At 47.4% G+C, this 14,740-nt stretch overlaps 2 protein-coding genes and 1 long non-coding RNA gene across 4 annotated transcripts; 2 read left to right on the top strand and 1 right to left on the bottom strand.

Annotated features, from left to right (window-relative positions):
• The first annotated feature begins 1,303 nt into the window (after positions 1–1,303).
• On the top strand, positions 1,304–5,107 carry LOC128818639 (acidic mammalian chitinase-like). The gene is made up of 10 exons (XM_053998173.1): positions 1,304–1,483; positions 1,941–1,970; positions 2,664–2,865; positions 3,253–3,309; positions 3,414–3,579; positions 3,690–3,814; positions 3,974–4,079; positions 4,156–4,341; positions 4,576–4,695; positions 4,785–5,107. Exons 1-10 carry the CDS (start codon positions 1,459–1,461, stop codon positions 4,917–4,919), a joined length of 1,152 nt encoding a protein of 383 aa, XP_053854148.1. The 5' UTR covers positions 1,304–1,458; the 3' UTR covers positions 4,920–5,107.
• A 589-nt stretch (positions 5,108–5,696) lies between these two features.
• On the bottom strand, positions 5,697–6,307 carry LOC128818656 (uncharacterized). The gene is made up of 2 exons (XR_008440526.1): positions 5,950–6,307; positions 5,697–5,726 (listed from the first exon to the last, which is right to left on the bottom strand). It is a non-coding gene; the product is annotated as an uncharacterized LOC128818656 (long non-coding RNA).
• A 124-nt stretch (positions 6,308–6,431) lies between these two features.
• Positions 6,432–12,925, top strand: LOC128818647 (protein pitchfork-like). Of its 2 annotated transcripts, XM_053998182.1 has the most exons (6): positions 6,432–6,554; positions 7,768–7,910; positions 8,947–9,030; positions 10,130–10,263; positions 11,319–11,445; positions 12,857–12,925. In XM_053998182.1, the coding sequence occupies exons 1-6, from the start codon at positions 6,530–6,532 to the stop codon at positions 12,923–12,925; spliced, it is 582 nt and encodes a 193-aa protein (XP_053854157.1). In that variant the 5' UTR covers positions 6,432–6,529. The 2 variants fall into 2 exon arrangements, with proteins under 2 accessions (XP_053854157.1, XP_053854158.1); XM_053998183.1 differs by lacking the exon at positions 12,857–12,925 and having other exon boundaries at positions 10,095–10,263; positions 11,319–11,417.
• Positions 12,926–14,740: the final 1,815 nt, after the last annotated feature.

The following is a 14,740-nucleotide window of genomic DNA, read 5'->3' on the forward strand; positions in this document are numbered from 1 at the left end:
GACACGGCTGTGTCCCTGCACTGGGAGGTTTAATTCCTTGAGGGGTGACATGAAGGTGATTTTCCAGGAGGTCACCCAGCCTTGGATGACTGGAAGCCTGGAAAGCAGCCTGGTATCAGAAGCTGCCTGACCTGCAGATTAAAACGTGCCAGCCTGAGCCTTTGGGATTTGGTGCAGGCACGGGGTGGGATACGGCTGATAACAGGGCAGAATCCTCAAGGAGTATTTTTCCAATGTTTTTCTTGGTTGATAAAGTCCCAGGGTACAAATTGAACTGGGATAGATCTGGAAAATCCCACCCTCAGTGACCTCTGGAGCATTTTCAGCTCCGTTGTCCAGGGAAGGTGTTTGGGTGTGAAAATGAGAGCATTTGGGGCAGGCTCAATGTCTTAATGTGGGGGTAACAAATCCTGGAGTTTTCCTTCAGGACTTTTCCTGCTCTTTTCCTGCTCTAACGAAGGTGGTTTGCTGTGGGTTCCCTGGGCATGCTGGGAGGTAACAAAGAGCACAAGAATTGGTCCTTGCTGAAAGAATTCCAATTAAAAAGAGCAGACAGGGACCTTCCAACGATTCCAGTGTTGGGTTGCAGAGAGATTTTACCACTCTGGGCTTTTCCTGCTGCATCTTCCCTCTAAATCTCTCATCCCACCAATTCCATGGCAGTTGGGATCATTGACACTGGCACTTCCAGAACAGAGGTGTGGCACAAGGGCTGATGGAAAGAGAGTGAGTCAGAGTCAGCTTCTCCTGCGCTGTCCTCCCACTTGTTCCTGTGACCATGGGTGTCAGGAGATCAGGGAGAGAGGATGACAAAAACAACGCTTCTTGCAGAAGGATTTTTTTTTCTCAGGTGGAGAATGACTCAGTAAAAAATGATGTGGTTTTCTTTGCTGATGGGACTCCTCGTGTCTGCTTCCCTGGGGAGGGCCCAGCTCAGCTCAGAGCTCCAGGGTCCCTCTGTCCCGCGCTGCCCGCAGCGAGTGAGCCCAGACCCCGCAGCCCCAGCCCTGCCGGAGCTGGAGCCAGAGCCCCGCTCAGCCCTGCCTTGGGCCGCTCCCACCAAGGACAGCCGAGCCTGGCAGAGCCCAAAGCCCGGCCTTGGCAGTGCCAGCCCCTGGGAAGGGCTCAGGGACAGCACAAGGTCACACGCCGCGGCCGTGGGTCCCCGCGCAGCGGGCAGCGGGGACACGGAGCTGCTGCTGGAACAACACTGGAGCAATCCAGGCAATCTAATCCCATCCTTTACGTGCCCTTGCAGCGCCAGGCCGTGGCACAGCCCCACAGCAGTGAGCCCTGCAGCCGCGGCGCCCCGGCCCCTTGTCCCGGTGTCAGATCTGGTGACGCTGCTCCCTGCCCGGTTTCATCATGTTTGCCCATCCCCGCTGATGCCAGGCTGGCAGCAGCGAGGAGCAGGGTATAAAAGTGGGAGGGAGGCTGAGCACATCAGTGTGCTCCGAGATGGCCTCGCTCACTCTGCTCACCGGTGAGTGCTGCTGCCCTGGAGCTCTGTGCCCTCCTGAGCAGGGCTGCAGGCTCTGGCACTGCCGCTCTGCTGCCTGGCCAGGGGCTGCAGGGATGGAATCGCTGCTCTCTCTTTTCTGCCCAAGGTTTCACAATTTCCTCTGGGGAGGGAAATTCCTCTTCTTTGGGGCTGCTGCATTTGGGGATCTGTTGTGCTTTGAACATGGGCAGAGTCGATTGCAGGCTGCAACTGAAATGTGCTTTCAAACTTAAACCTAAAAGCCAAATGATTCCTTTGGCATCTGCTCGGGCTCTTCTCCGTGCTTCTGCCTGAAATCGTTTGTCAGATTTCACTGGAAATGCTTGGAGAAATTTTAGAAAAACTCTTGTGCCTCAGCTTGGGAGCAGAGCCTTGCTCCAGAGCTTTGCATTCCTGAGGGCAAGCAGTGACCCTTTGTTGTTTCCTTGTGCCCTGCCAGGCCTGGCCGTGCTGCTGAACGCCCACCTCGGTAGGTGCTGCGTTGCTCTGATTTTTAAAAGTGTTCAGTTTTCTTTTATAGTTTTTTTTGAACGTTTTAAAGTTCTCATAAAACTTCTTTAGCCTTCCGATAATGTTTGCATATTTGAGAGTCAGAGTTCCCACACAATTTCACGTATAAACAGAATTGTTTACATATTTCTCTGTGGGTGGAGAGAAATGATTGATTGATCTTTGGGCCGGTGTGGTTGGAGAGGTGGTAATTCCATCCTCCAACCCACGGTCACCTTTGGAATTCTATAAACACCAGAAGTTTGAATGAACCTGGCTCTTTTTCTCTTTTGAACTCCCCAAGCTTCTGTGTGCCCATATCGTGTCCAACAGCGCCAGTGCAGCTTCCCCAGGGCCGGGCTGTGCCAGGCTGGGCTGTGCCCAATGCCGGGCTGTGCCAGGGCCAGGCTGTGCCAGGGCCGGGCTGTGCCAGGGCCAGGCTGTGCCAGGCAGGGCTGTGCCAGGCCAGGCTGTGCCAGGGCTGGGCTGTGCCCCATGCTGGGCTGTGCCAGGCCGGGCTGTGCCAGGCTGGGCTGTGCCAGGCCAGGCTGTGCCAGGCTGAGCTGTGCCAGGGCCGGGCTGTGCCCAATGCCGGGCTGTGCCAGGCCGGGCTGTGCCAGGCTGGGCTCTGCCCCGGCACTGCAGCCCCTCCACGGCCGCTGTCTCCCCGCAGGCTCTGCCTATGTGCTGACCTGTTACTTCACCAACTGGGCCCAGTACCGGCCTGGCCTGGGCAAGTTCAGCCCTGAGAACATCGACCCCAACCTGTGCAACCACCTGATCTACGCCTTCGCCGGCATGAACAACAACGAGATCAGCACGTACGAGTGGAACGACGAGACCCTCTACAGGTCCTTCAACGGCCTCAAGAGCCAGTGAGTGCCGGGAGCCTCAGCGGGGCTCTGCTCCTTCCTGTGCCCCTCTCTGCTCCCTCCTGTGCCCTTCTCTCTCTGCTCCCTCCTGTGCCCTTCTCTGCTCCCTCCTGTGCCCCTCTCTGCTCCCTCCTGTGCCCTTCTCTCTCTGCTCCCTCCTGTGCCCCTCTCTGCTCCCTCCTGTGCCCTTCTCTGCTCCCTCCTGTGCCCTTCTCTGCTCCCTCCTGTGCCCTTCTCTCTCTGCTCCCTCCCACTCCTCTCTGCTTCACTCTCAGCTCGGTGACAGCGGCTCCAGGCGAGGGGTGCTGGGTGAAGAGGGTCAGAGGCATGAGCAGGGCACAGCCCCGCTCAGGGCTGCAATAACTCTGGGTCCTGCCTCTCCCCTTGCAGGAACAAAGATCTGAAGACCCTGCTGGCCATTGGAGGATGGAATTTCGGCACGCAGAAGTGAGTTCAAACCACGTCCTGCCCTAAAGAGCAACGTGGGAGGAGAAGGGGAGGAGGAAGGGGCTCCATGGAAAGCCCAGCTCAGTCCTGCTCTGCTTGCCCAGGTTCTCCACCATGGTCTCCACACCCCAGAACCGCCAGACCTTCATCAAGTCCGTGGTCAAATTCCTGCGGCAGTACGGATTTGATGGGCTGGACCTGGACTGGGAATACCCCGGCTCCAGGGGCAGCCCTGCCCAGGACAAGGCTCTCTTCACCGTCCTGGTTAAGGTGGGCTCGGCTCCAGGCTCTGCTGGCCACAGCTCTGGCCTCGGAGCCCTGGGCGGCCGCAAAGCCTCAGCCCCGAGCCCCCGGGTGATTGCTGTCCTCGGATCCCTCAGGAGCTGCTGGCAGCCTTCGAGCAGGAGGCCAGAGAGACCAACCAGCCCCGGCTCATGGTCACCGCCGCCGTGGCTGCCGGACTTTCCACCATCCAGGCTGGCTACGAGATCGCCGAGCTGGGCAAGTGAGTGGCCAGCCTGGGCTCCCTGCTGGGATTTGCGGGGTTTCCTGGAAGTGCTGGAGTGAAAGAGCCCCTGAGGGAGCCCAGTGGGCAGGGGCTGTGGGGTGCTGGGCAGCCTCAGCTGGGGTGCCTCAGGTGAGGACACAGCCCCGCTCCCCGCAGGTACCTGGATTACTTCCACGTCATGACCTACGACTTCCACGGCTCCTGGGACGGCTCCACGGGCGAGAACAGCCCCCTGTTCAGCAGGGGCAGCACCCTCAGCGTTGTGAGTGCCTTTGGGGCCTCTGGCTCGGGGCTCCCCGCCCCTCAGCCCAGCCCGTGAGCCGCGCTGCCTTTTCCAGGAATACGCCATGAATTACTGGAAGAACAACGGTGCCCCAGCTCAGAAGCTCCTGGTGGGATTCCCAACCTATGGAAAGAGCTTCACCCTGCAGAGCCCATCCGACACCACCGTTGGAGCTCCAGCATCCGGCCCTGGCCCCGCTGGGCCCTACACCAGGGAGGCCGGAACTCTGGCTTACTACGAGGTATGGATGTTCCCATCACATTCCTTGCTCAAATCATTTGAAGGGATTTATCAGGAAGCTCCCGTGGAGTTTTCCGCGTGCCTCAGGCACAGAGCTGTCCGTGGAATCGCTAGGAAGGAGTTGTGTGCCCAGGGCACGGGGAAGCAGCACAAAACCAGAGGATAAAGCCAAGGCGACGGCAGAGCCTGGGCTTTTCCCTTTTTGTGGATAACATTCCTGCTTCCTTCTCCTTAGATCTGCTCTCTCCTGAGTTCTGGAGCCACCCAGGCTTGGGATGCCCCCCAGGATGTCCCCTACGCCTACAAGGGCAGCGAATGGGTCGGCTACGACAACGTCAAGAGCTTCGGCCTCAAGGTCTGGGGGCAGCGGGGCCGTGCTGGGACGAGGCCGGAGCCTCCTGTGGGATCAGTTCCTGGGGCTCACCGGGATTGTCCTGCCCACAGGTGGACTGGCTGAAGAAGAACAGCTTTGGAGGGGCCATGGTGTGGGCCCTGGACATGGATGACTTCAGTGGGGACTTCTGCAAGGAGGGCAAATACCCCCTGATCTCCAGCCTGAAGAAGGGCCTGGGGCTGTGACCGTGCCGTGAGTGAGGGGAGGGACACCAAGGGCACGGTGGGCTGTGCAAGGGGGGCACCACCAACACCATCCCTTCCCCAACGTGTCTCTCACTCACTTCCACAACATTTTAACGGTTTATTAAAACCTTATTAAAAATACAAGAGAAGACTGAATGGAGAAAATATTACGTATTATTTAATTAATATATTACGAATAAAGGATTTTTTTTTTCCCCACCATGTGCTCATCCACACGACGGAGGTTTTGCCTTTTAACCCTTTTTAGCCCGTCCCAAAGTTCTGTCCATCAGCTCCTTCTTTGCTGTCCAGTGGTGGAGTTTTACTTCCTTAAATCTTGACTGGGGGTCAGATGTTGCCATAGAGACGAGCCAACCTTCCCAAATGTCCCAAACCCAGGCCACCCCCCGATTAGGGGGATAAAACATAACTATAAATCCATAAAACATCTCCTAACATACACACACATGATATTTGCCTTTCAATTGTGAGAGCCAAGCACGGCATTGCCCATCTGTCACACCAAGGAAAATCCTTGGAAAATCCTGCCCTCTGCACAGCGCAGTCCTCCCATCCCTGCAGCTGCTGGAGTGGCAGTGGGAGTGCAGGAGGAGCTGCAGTGCTGGTGGTGGGGACGGGCACGGAGATCCCAATCCCCATCCCGATCCCATTCCAGCCCAGTGATCCCTCTGATCCCCTTGCACGCAGCGAGGATGAGTCAGTGAAGCTTTACACAAAACCAACAGCTTCCTGCTTCAACTCGCTTCCTCCTTTAGATTCTCTCACGTGAAAAACACCTTCACTCTCCTGTGAAAATGTAATAATAAAAAGTTTAATAATAATGTGATAATAAAAAAATTAATAATAATGTAATAATAAAAAGTTTAATAATAATGTGGTAATAAAAAGTTTAATAACGATGTGATAATAAGAAGTTTAATAAAGGACAATAGGGGACAAGGACCATAGAGCAGAGGTTATTGGGTCAGCCAAGAGCACCCTGTTATCTTCGGGGATAGCCCTTAAATACCTTTTAATTACATCAGCCTGTTGCATCTTCATAGATCCTGATGCAAATCCATGAACTAGTTTAGATTTTCCAGGAACTGTTTTACATGGCCCCTCCTCGGCTCCACCTTTTTAGAGCATGGGTGTTGCCTGGCTGGGGTTTTGGTTGCCTTTTTTTATCACTCCCAGTTTGGGCCTTGCTCCACGCTTTCTTCAGACAGCAGATGCTGAGGGCTGGCAGATCTGTACAGGTACTGGACACAAAATGAGTGCACAGAAGCTTGGGGAGTTCAAAAGAGAAAAAGAGCCAGTTTTATATTCCCAAGCTTCTGTGCACTCATTTCGTGTCCAATAGCGACAGGGAAGGGCTTGGATTTCGTCCCAGCCGGGGATTTTTTGCTGCCCTGCCTTGGCAGCGACATGGAAACCGCGTCAGGAGCTGCTGTCCCATCGCCCGGGCTGTGACATCACAACGCCAGGCTGCTGCCCGGAGCCAGCCCGGCCCATTCCCGAGGGAAATGCCGCACCCTGGGCTTTTCCCCATCCCCCTGCTCCCTGCCCGCAGCGCCTGAGCCCGTCCCGGGGGGCTCTGCCCGGCCAGGATGGCAGCGCGGCACGACCCCAAAGGTGAGAGCCGGGGGCACCCAGGGGGGCTGGGTTTGCTTCTCCTTCGCCTCCCCAGTGCCATCAGCTTCTCCAGGATCTTCCCAGATCCCAGCTCCCTGCTCAGGCTGGGAAAAACCAGCCCTGCCTGGAAAATTCACCCACAAACACCAGAGGTTTATGTCCAAAAAGGAGACAGAGGAGTCCTTTTACTTTGTCCCAGTAACGGGACAGCCCATGGGGCATTCCCCTGGGCTCTCTCCAATTTTTGGAGGACTCTGCCTCCTTTTTATCCCAATTTCCCCTCTCTCTTTCCCCCTTGGCTGAGGTACTTGAGAGGTTCACACTTCCCAAAACGCCTGATACCAGAGATTCCCCTCTAATGTACAACCCTCCCTTTTCATTTTTAATTCTTATGGAATTTAGGGTTTCCCCCCATTGTTTCTTTCATCTTTCAATATCCAATTCCATTTATCAGCCACCCTACAGTTTGTTTGTAAAGGCAAATATCTTTTTTTTCCCATCCATCAATCAGTGGAATCCTTTCCCATTGTTTCTTTTCTCTCTCAGTGCTGGTTTCATCTACCAGCAGACCCACAAAAAGACAAATCTGTCATTCCTCTCAGCCCCTCGTGGCTGTGGAGAGGCAGAGGCAAAGGGCACACCCTGTTGCCCTGATTTTTAAAAGTGTTCCGTTTTCTTTTATAGTTCTTTTAAAAGTTTTAACGTTCTCATAAAACTTCTTTAGCCTTCTGATGATGTTTACATATTTGAGAGTCAGAGTTCCCACACAATTTAATGTAGAAATAGAACAGTTTCCATATTTCTCTGTGGGTGGAGAGAAATGGTTGATTGATCTTTGGGCCAGTGTGGTTGGAGAGGTGGTAATTCCATCCTCCAACCCACGGTCACCTTTGGAATTCTATAAATACCAGATGTTTGAATAAAACTGGCTCTTTTTCTCTTCTGAACTTCCCAAGCTTCTGTGTGCCCATTTCGTGTCCACTAACAACAAGACCCCTCCCAAATATCCAGGGCAAAGACAAATCTGTCATTCCCTGTGAAAGACAAATCTGTTTGGAAAGACAAACCCCTCACTCCTCTCAGCCCCTCGTGGCTTTGCAGAGGCAGAGGCAAAGGGCCCAGGGATGAACAGCACGTGCTCACTCTTTTCTCTCTTTTCTCTCTTTTTTTTTTTTCCCCTTGTTTATCCCATTTCCCTGTGCCCGACCCCCAGCTGTGGCAAAGCTCATCTCCTTTGGGACGACTCAAGAACGGAAAATGTTCCCCCACTACTTCGCCCCAGACAGGCTGGGCATCGAGGTGCTCGGGGTGCGGGGCAGCCCCTTCCTGGGGCCAGGCTCTTACCTGGGGCCACAGGTGAGCTCGTCCTTCATTTCGGGGTCTCTCGGGGTTCTGTGCTCAGGGTGACCCCGAGATCATCAAAAGTCTTTTCCTCCCAGCCCCGCAGCCAAAGAAGAAGTCCAGATGCGTTGGTTTTGCTTCTCAATTTTAATTAGTTTCAATTTTGCTTTGTTTATTTTCTCTGTCACATTCTCTCTCTGCCCTGCTGAGCTCTGTCCAGCAGCTCGGCCATGGCATTCTGTCTGCCCTCAGGGCAGTGTTCACATTTTATACCCAAAACTCCGTGTGCTTTATTTCTGATTAATTCCCAATACCTCTCCCCTGTGTTACACACAGTGCCTCTACTCTAAACCGACAAAAAGTGTCACCATCACAGTGAAAGAAGGAGGACAAGAAGAAGGACAAGACACACCCAAATTCCCCCATCTTGCCTCCTGAACCCCATTCTAAAAAATCCCCAAAATTCTACTTTTTCACCCTGTGTCACATTAACTCAAACTCTTGTGACCTGTAAATCTTCACGCAAAGTTGGCAGTTTTTTTTTCCACGGGCTAAAATGGAAGCCACGGGTGGTTTTGACTTCATGCCAAGGTCTCTGAGCCAGCCAGGATCTGCAATAGCCAGAAATTAAGGGAATTATTAGGAAAAACTTTAATAGGAAAAGTATCACGCACTCCTGCCCTCAAAACCCGCTGCAGGATGGAAAAAGGAAATTTTTCTAGGAAAAGGAATTATCTCCTTTCCCAACCAGTACTCGAGGCTCTGCAGTAGTGAGAAATTAAGGGAATTATTGGGAATAAGTTTAATTGGAATAGTGTCTGCTGCTCGTGCATTCCTGCCCTGAAAAGCCACTGCAGGATGTCCCACATCCACCTGGGAAAAGGAATTATCTCCTTTCCCAACAGATCCTCGGGGCTCTGAAGTAGTGAGAGGTTAAGGGAATTATTGGGAATAAGTTTAATTGGAATAGTGTCTGCTGCTCGTGCATTCCTGCCCTGCAAACGATGCCTTTGAACAATGCCAATAAATAATTTTGGCTTTCAAACTGCAGGAGAACATCCTGAAATCCTCCATGAGCACCCGGGGGTACGTGCTGGGAGCCAGGACAGCCCCGCGCTTCCAGCAGAAGGCTCAGGTAAGGAGAGCAAAAAAAAGAGGCGACAAGCAGCCTAAAAAGAGGGGGAAAGCAGCAAAAATCCAGAGAAAAAGCAGCAAAAAATAGGAGAAAAGTAGCAAAAAAGGAAGGGGAAAAGCAGCCAAAAAGAGGAGAAAAGCAGCCAAAAAAACACGGAAAAGCATAAAAAAAAAAAAAAAAAAAACCAGGGAAAAAGCATCAGAAAAGAGGGGAAAAGCAGGAAAAAGGAGGGGGAAAAGCAACCCAAAAGCAGCAAAAAAAGAGGGGAAAAAGCAGCCAAAGGATTCCCCAGCCCGGCTGCGCCAGCAGCGGGCGGCTGCTCCGGGCGGGCGGGGTTTTGGGCACGCCCGGCTCCGTGTCCCGCACTCCCAGCCCCATTCCCGCACTCCCATCTCCCTTCCCACAGCTCCAGTTCCATTCCCGCACTCCCAGCCCCATTCCCGCACTCCCAGCTCCCTTCCCGCACTCCCAGTTCCATTCCCACACTCCCAGCTCCGTGTCCCGCACTCCCATCTCCATTCCCGCACTCCCAGCTCCATTCCCGCACTCCCAGCCCCGTGTCCCTCATTCCCATCTCCCTTCCCGCACTCCCCGCTCCATTTCCCCACTCCCAGCTCCATTCCCGCACTCCCATCTCCATTCCCGCATTCCCATCTCCCTTCCCGCACTCCCCGCTCCGTGTCCCGCATTCCCATCTCCCTTCCCGCACTCTCAGCCCCGTGTCCCTCATTCCCAGTTCCATTCCCGCACTCCCCGCTCCGTTTCCCTCATTCCCAGTTCCATTCCCGCACTCCCCGCTCCGTGTCCCTCATTCCCATCTCCCTTCCCGCACTCCCCGCTCCGTGTCCCGCATTCCCATCTCCCTTCCCGCACTCTCAGCCCCGTTTCCCTCATTCCCATCTCCCTTCCCGCACTCCCCGCTCCGTTTCCCTCATTCCCAGTTCCATTCCCGCACTCCCCGCTCCGTTTCCCTCATTCCCAGTTCCATTCCCGCACTCCCCGCTCCGTGTCCCGCATTCCCATCTCCATTCCCGCACTCCCCGCTCCGTGTCCCTCATTCCCAGTTCCATTCCCGCACTCCCCGCTCCGTTTCCCGCAGGCCGTTTCCCCCGGTCCCGCCGCCTACGGGCCCTTCCCGGCGGAGCGCGGCCGGGGCCGGCCCGCGGCCGTTCCCTTCTCCTCCAGCAGCCGCCGCTTCCCGAGCCGCCCTCGGGACCAGGATCTGTACCCCGGGTGAGTGAAACCCTTCCCCCGCACAAACAAAAAACCCCAAAAAAACAAACAAAAAAAACCCAACAGACAAAAAAAAAAAAAAAAAAAAAAAAACTCAAAACAAAACAAAACAAAACAAAACAAAAAAAACCCCAAAAAAACCCCCAAGAACCGAAAAGCATCCCCCACCCAAAAAAAACCCCAAGAAACTCAAAACTCAAAAAAAAACCAAACAAAAAATTTCTTTTTCTCTCCTGAAAAGAAGGGTTTTTAGCTGCAAAACGAAGGTTTTGATGTCCAGAAATAATCACTGGGATGATTTGGCGAATGCTGCGACATTTTGGTTAATACTGGGCTATTTTGGTTAATACTGGGCTATTTTGGTTAATACTAGAATATTTTGGTTAACACTGGGATATTTTCGATAGCACTGGGACATTTTGGCCAACACTGGGATATTTTGGCTAACACTGGGATGTTTTGGTTAATATTAGAATATTTTGGCTAGCCCTGGGACACTTTGGCTAGCCCTGGGACACTTTGGCTAGCACTGGGACACTTTGGCTAGCACTGGGACATTCTGGCTAGCACTGGGACATTCTGGCTAGCCCTGGGACACTTTGGCTAGCCCTGGGACACTTTGGCCAGCACTGGGACATTCTGGCTAGCCCTGGGACATTCTGGCTAGCCCTGGGACACTTTGGCTAGCACTGGGACACTTTGGCCAGCACTGGGACACTTTGGCTAGCCCTGGGACACTTTGGCCAGCACTGGGACACTTTGGCTAGCCCTGGGACATGCTGGCTAGCCCTGGGACATTCTGGCTAGCCCTGGGACACTTTGGCTAGCCCTGGGACATTCCGGTCAATATTAGAATACTTTGGCTAGCACTAGGACACTTTGGCTAACCCTGGGACATTCTGGTCAATATTAGAATATTTTGGCTAGCACTGGGACACTTTGGCTAGCCCTGGGACACTTTGGCTAGCCCTGGGACACGCTGGCTAGCCCTGGGACACGCTGGCTAAACCAAAGCCAGCTCCCGGGCGGATCCGAACGTTTCCTGGCGCCTCCAGGCCCGGCACGTACGAGCTCGGGGAGCCCTCGGGCAGGAAAGTGGCGTGGCCGATGAAATTCGGGGCTCCCGACTGGGCGGCGCTGCCGCGGCCCCCGCGGAGGATGCTGAAGGTGCAGGTGCAGAAGGTGGGGACGGCTCCAAGCGGGAAATGCCTTTGCGCTCCACATGCCCGCTCTTGTGCTGAGTGTTGCTTTATTTTTTATTTTATATATATATATATATATATATATATATATATATATATATATATATATATATTTAATTTAATCTTATTTATTTAAATACCTTTGCACTCCACATGCCCGCTCTTGTGCTGAGTATTGCTTTATTTTTTATTTTATTTTATTTATATATATGTATATAAATATATATATAATATATATAATATTATATATATAATATATATAATATATAATATATAATATATATAATATATATAATATATATAATATATACAATATATACAATATATATAATATATAATATATAATAGATAATAGATAATAGATAATAGATAATAGATAATAGATAATATATATATGTATATAATATATATATGTATATAAAAAATATATTTTTCATATATATATATATATTTATATATGTATGTATGTATGTATGTATATATTTGAATTTAATCTTATTTATTTAAATTCCTTTGCACTCCACATTCCCACTCTTGTGTCGAGTGTTACTTTATATTTTATTTTATTTTATTTTATTTTATTTTATTTTATTTTATTTTTATATATGTATATATATATATATTTAATTTAATCTTATTTATTTAAATTCCTTTGCACTCCATAGTCTCACTATTTTATTGAATATTACTTTATTTTGTATATTATTTAATTTTTAAAATTTCATTTTATTTATTTATTTTCTATATTTCCACTTTCTCTATATTTTGTTCTCCGTTCCTGCCTGAAATCTTCAAAGAGACAAAATTTCCTTTTAATTTCCCTTTTCACTGCACATTTGCACTGTTTTATTGAATATTATTTTATTATTTATTTTATTAATTTATATATTTATATTTCTATTTATATTTCTATTTTATACTTTTATATTTTACTTTTTCACTGCACATTTGCACTGTTTCATTGAATATTATTTTATTATTTATTTTATTAATTAATATATTTATATTTATATTTATATTTTCATTTTTAATTTCTCTTTTCACTGCTGTGTTTTCCTCTCCTGCCCCTGAGAGGAAATTTCCTTTTTCACTTCACATTTGCACCAATTTTTTTTTTCTATTTTTTCCCTTAAATCACCCCTGCTTGCAAAACCCTTCCAAAAAAAAAAAAAAAAAAAAAAACCCTAAAAATCTTTTACTCAGAAATTTTCTCCACTTTCCACCCCAAAAGCAGCAAAGTGGGGTGGAAATCTGATTTAAAAATCCGATTTTTAATCTCCGCGGGGAGGAAAATCTGATTTAAATCCCGATTTTTGGTCTCCCCCCCTTTCGTTTTCCGGCGCGTTTTCATTGTTGGGAATTAAAATTTATTTTATTTTTTTTTTTTTAAGATGACTGTGGATAAAAAATTCCAGAAGAATCAGGGCAGGGAGGCGTACCTGAGGCTGCACCAGAGCTGAGCAGAAATGCTTCATCTGGGGAAAATCCGCATTTCACCCGCGGCACAGCCCCGATAAATCGAATTTTTCTCAATGGTTTTCATGGTTTTTATTTCATTCCCTCGGCTCAATGCTCCCAGCCCGGCCTCTGGGGGAGAAATTGAACTCCAGAATTTGTCTTGAAATTGTTTAAATTAAATGGAAATAAATTCAATTCTATTAAAAAAATTAAATTAAATTAAATTAAATTAAATTAAATTAAATTAAATTAAATTAAATTAAATTAATTTAAAATCAATTAAATTAAATTAAAATTAAATTAAATTAAATTAAATTAAATTAAATTAAAATTAAATAAAAATAAAATAAAATAAAATAAAATAAAATAAAATAAAATAAAATAAAATTAAATTAAATTAAATTAAATTAAATTAAATTAAATTAAATTAAATTAATTTAAAATCAATTAAATTAAATTAAATTAAAATCAATTAAATTAAATTAAATTAAAATCAATTAAATTAAATTAAATTAAATTAAATTAAATTAAATTAAATTAAATTAAATTAAATAATTAAATTAAATTGTTAAATTGGAAGCTGTGTGAAAAGATTTTAATGGGTTTTAAGTATTTTGAAATATTTGAAAGTCTTTTCAATGCGTCGGAGATTTCTTTTTAAAATATTTGAATGTGATGAACGGAAAGAAAAGAATAATAGATAAAAATGCATTTAAATATATAAATATATAAATATATAAAATAAAAATATGAAATAAATATATATAATTCATATATTTTATATAAATATATTAATAAAGAAATATAGAAATAAATATATTAATATATATTGATACATAAATATATAAATCTATTAATATATAAAAGCAAAACTAAAGTAAAAATTCAAATTCTAAACTTTCTTTTAACATGTCTCTTCTTTAAATCGATATTCTCACTTTTAGTACCCAAATTTGAATTTTTTTTTCCTAAAATTCCTTTGATTATGAACCTAATAAATTATTATTCTGTTCCTTTTTTTATTTCCTTTTATTTTCTTTATTTATATTTTCTTTACTTCTATTTTATTTCTATTTTTTTTATTTATTTATTTCCTATTTCCTAATTATTTTCCTATTATTTCTATTTTATTTTTTTTTATTTATTTCCTTCGATTTCCTTCCTACTTGACTTCAATTTATTCATTGCTATGAAATTAATAAAGGACCATAATAATACTTAATACCTTTACTAAATAACTCTAAATAGAAATATATTTCTATTTATACCCAATAGAAATATGTCATGGTTGGACACTGGCGCAATGCCAGCGTCCCCATGAAAATGCACCTTCCCCAAATAAATGCTGTGAGATGTGATCAGGAACAGAGCAGAGCAGGCCCAAGCTTAATAACAGAGGAAAAAATCTTTATTAAACTACTACTAATACAGAAAACACATAAAGTAAATCCAGGATGAAGACCTTTTAAACCACCCCTCCTCCTCCCAATTCCTAAAACACCCACCATGAAACATCACCCGGGATTCCTGATCAAATCACCACCCTTCAGGTAATCAATACTCAAACTGTCAAGGGAGAGAGATTCTTGATTCCTGATCAAATTCCCACCCTTCAGATAATCAATACTCAAACTATCAAGGGAGAGAGGAGTCTCTCCTGCACCACAGACCCCCAGGAAACACAGCTGCCCCCCTGTGTTTCCCTGTCACACATGGCAACCGCCCGGAGAAAATCTGCCAGTGTGACACTCTCCATTCCACGTCACAGTGCTCTCACCACCGTGCATGGACAGACTGCTCATAGGGCTCCTGTAAGG

The sequence above is a fragment of the Vidua macroura genome, chromosome 24 (assembly GCF_024509145.1).
Source record: "Vidua macroura isolate BioBank_ID:100142 chromosome 24, ASM2450914v1, whole genome shotgun sequence".
Taxonomy (NCBI): Eukaryota; Metazoa; Chordata; class Aves; order Passeriformes; family Viduidae; genus Vidua; species Vidua macroura.

What these genes read in the sequence shown, in the direction of transcription:
- LOC128818647 (XM_053998182.1), top strand. Translation starts at nt 6,530, where the DNA reads ATGGCAGCGCGGCACGACCCCAAAG. An exon ending in GCTCTTACCTGGGGCCACAG is followed by an intron (nt 7,911 to 8,946) that starts GTGAGCTCGTCC and finishes TTCAAACTGCAG; the next exon opens with GAGAACATCCTGAAATCCTC. An exon ending in TGAAGGTGCAGGTGCAGAAG is followed by an intron (nt 11,446 to 12,856) that starts GTGGGGACGGCT and finishes TTTTTTTTTAAG; the next exon opens with ATGACTGTGGATAAAAAATT.
- LOC128818639 (XM_053998173.1), top strand. Translation starts at nt 1,459, where the DNA reads ATGGCCTCGCTCACTCTGCTCACCG. An exon ending in GGGGCAGCACCCTCAGCGTT is followed by an intron (nt 4,080 to 4,155) that starts GTGAGTGCCTTT and finishes TGCCTTTTCCAG; the next exon opens with GAATACGCCATGAATTACTG. An exon ending in TCAAGAGCTTCGGCCTCAAG is followed by an intron (nt 4,696 to 4,784) that starts GTCTGGGGGCAG and finishes TCCTGCCCACAG; the next exon opens with GTGGACTGGCTGAAGAAGAA.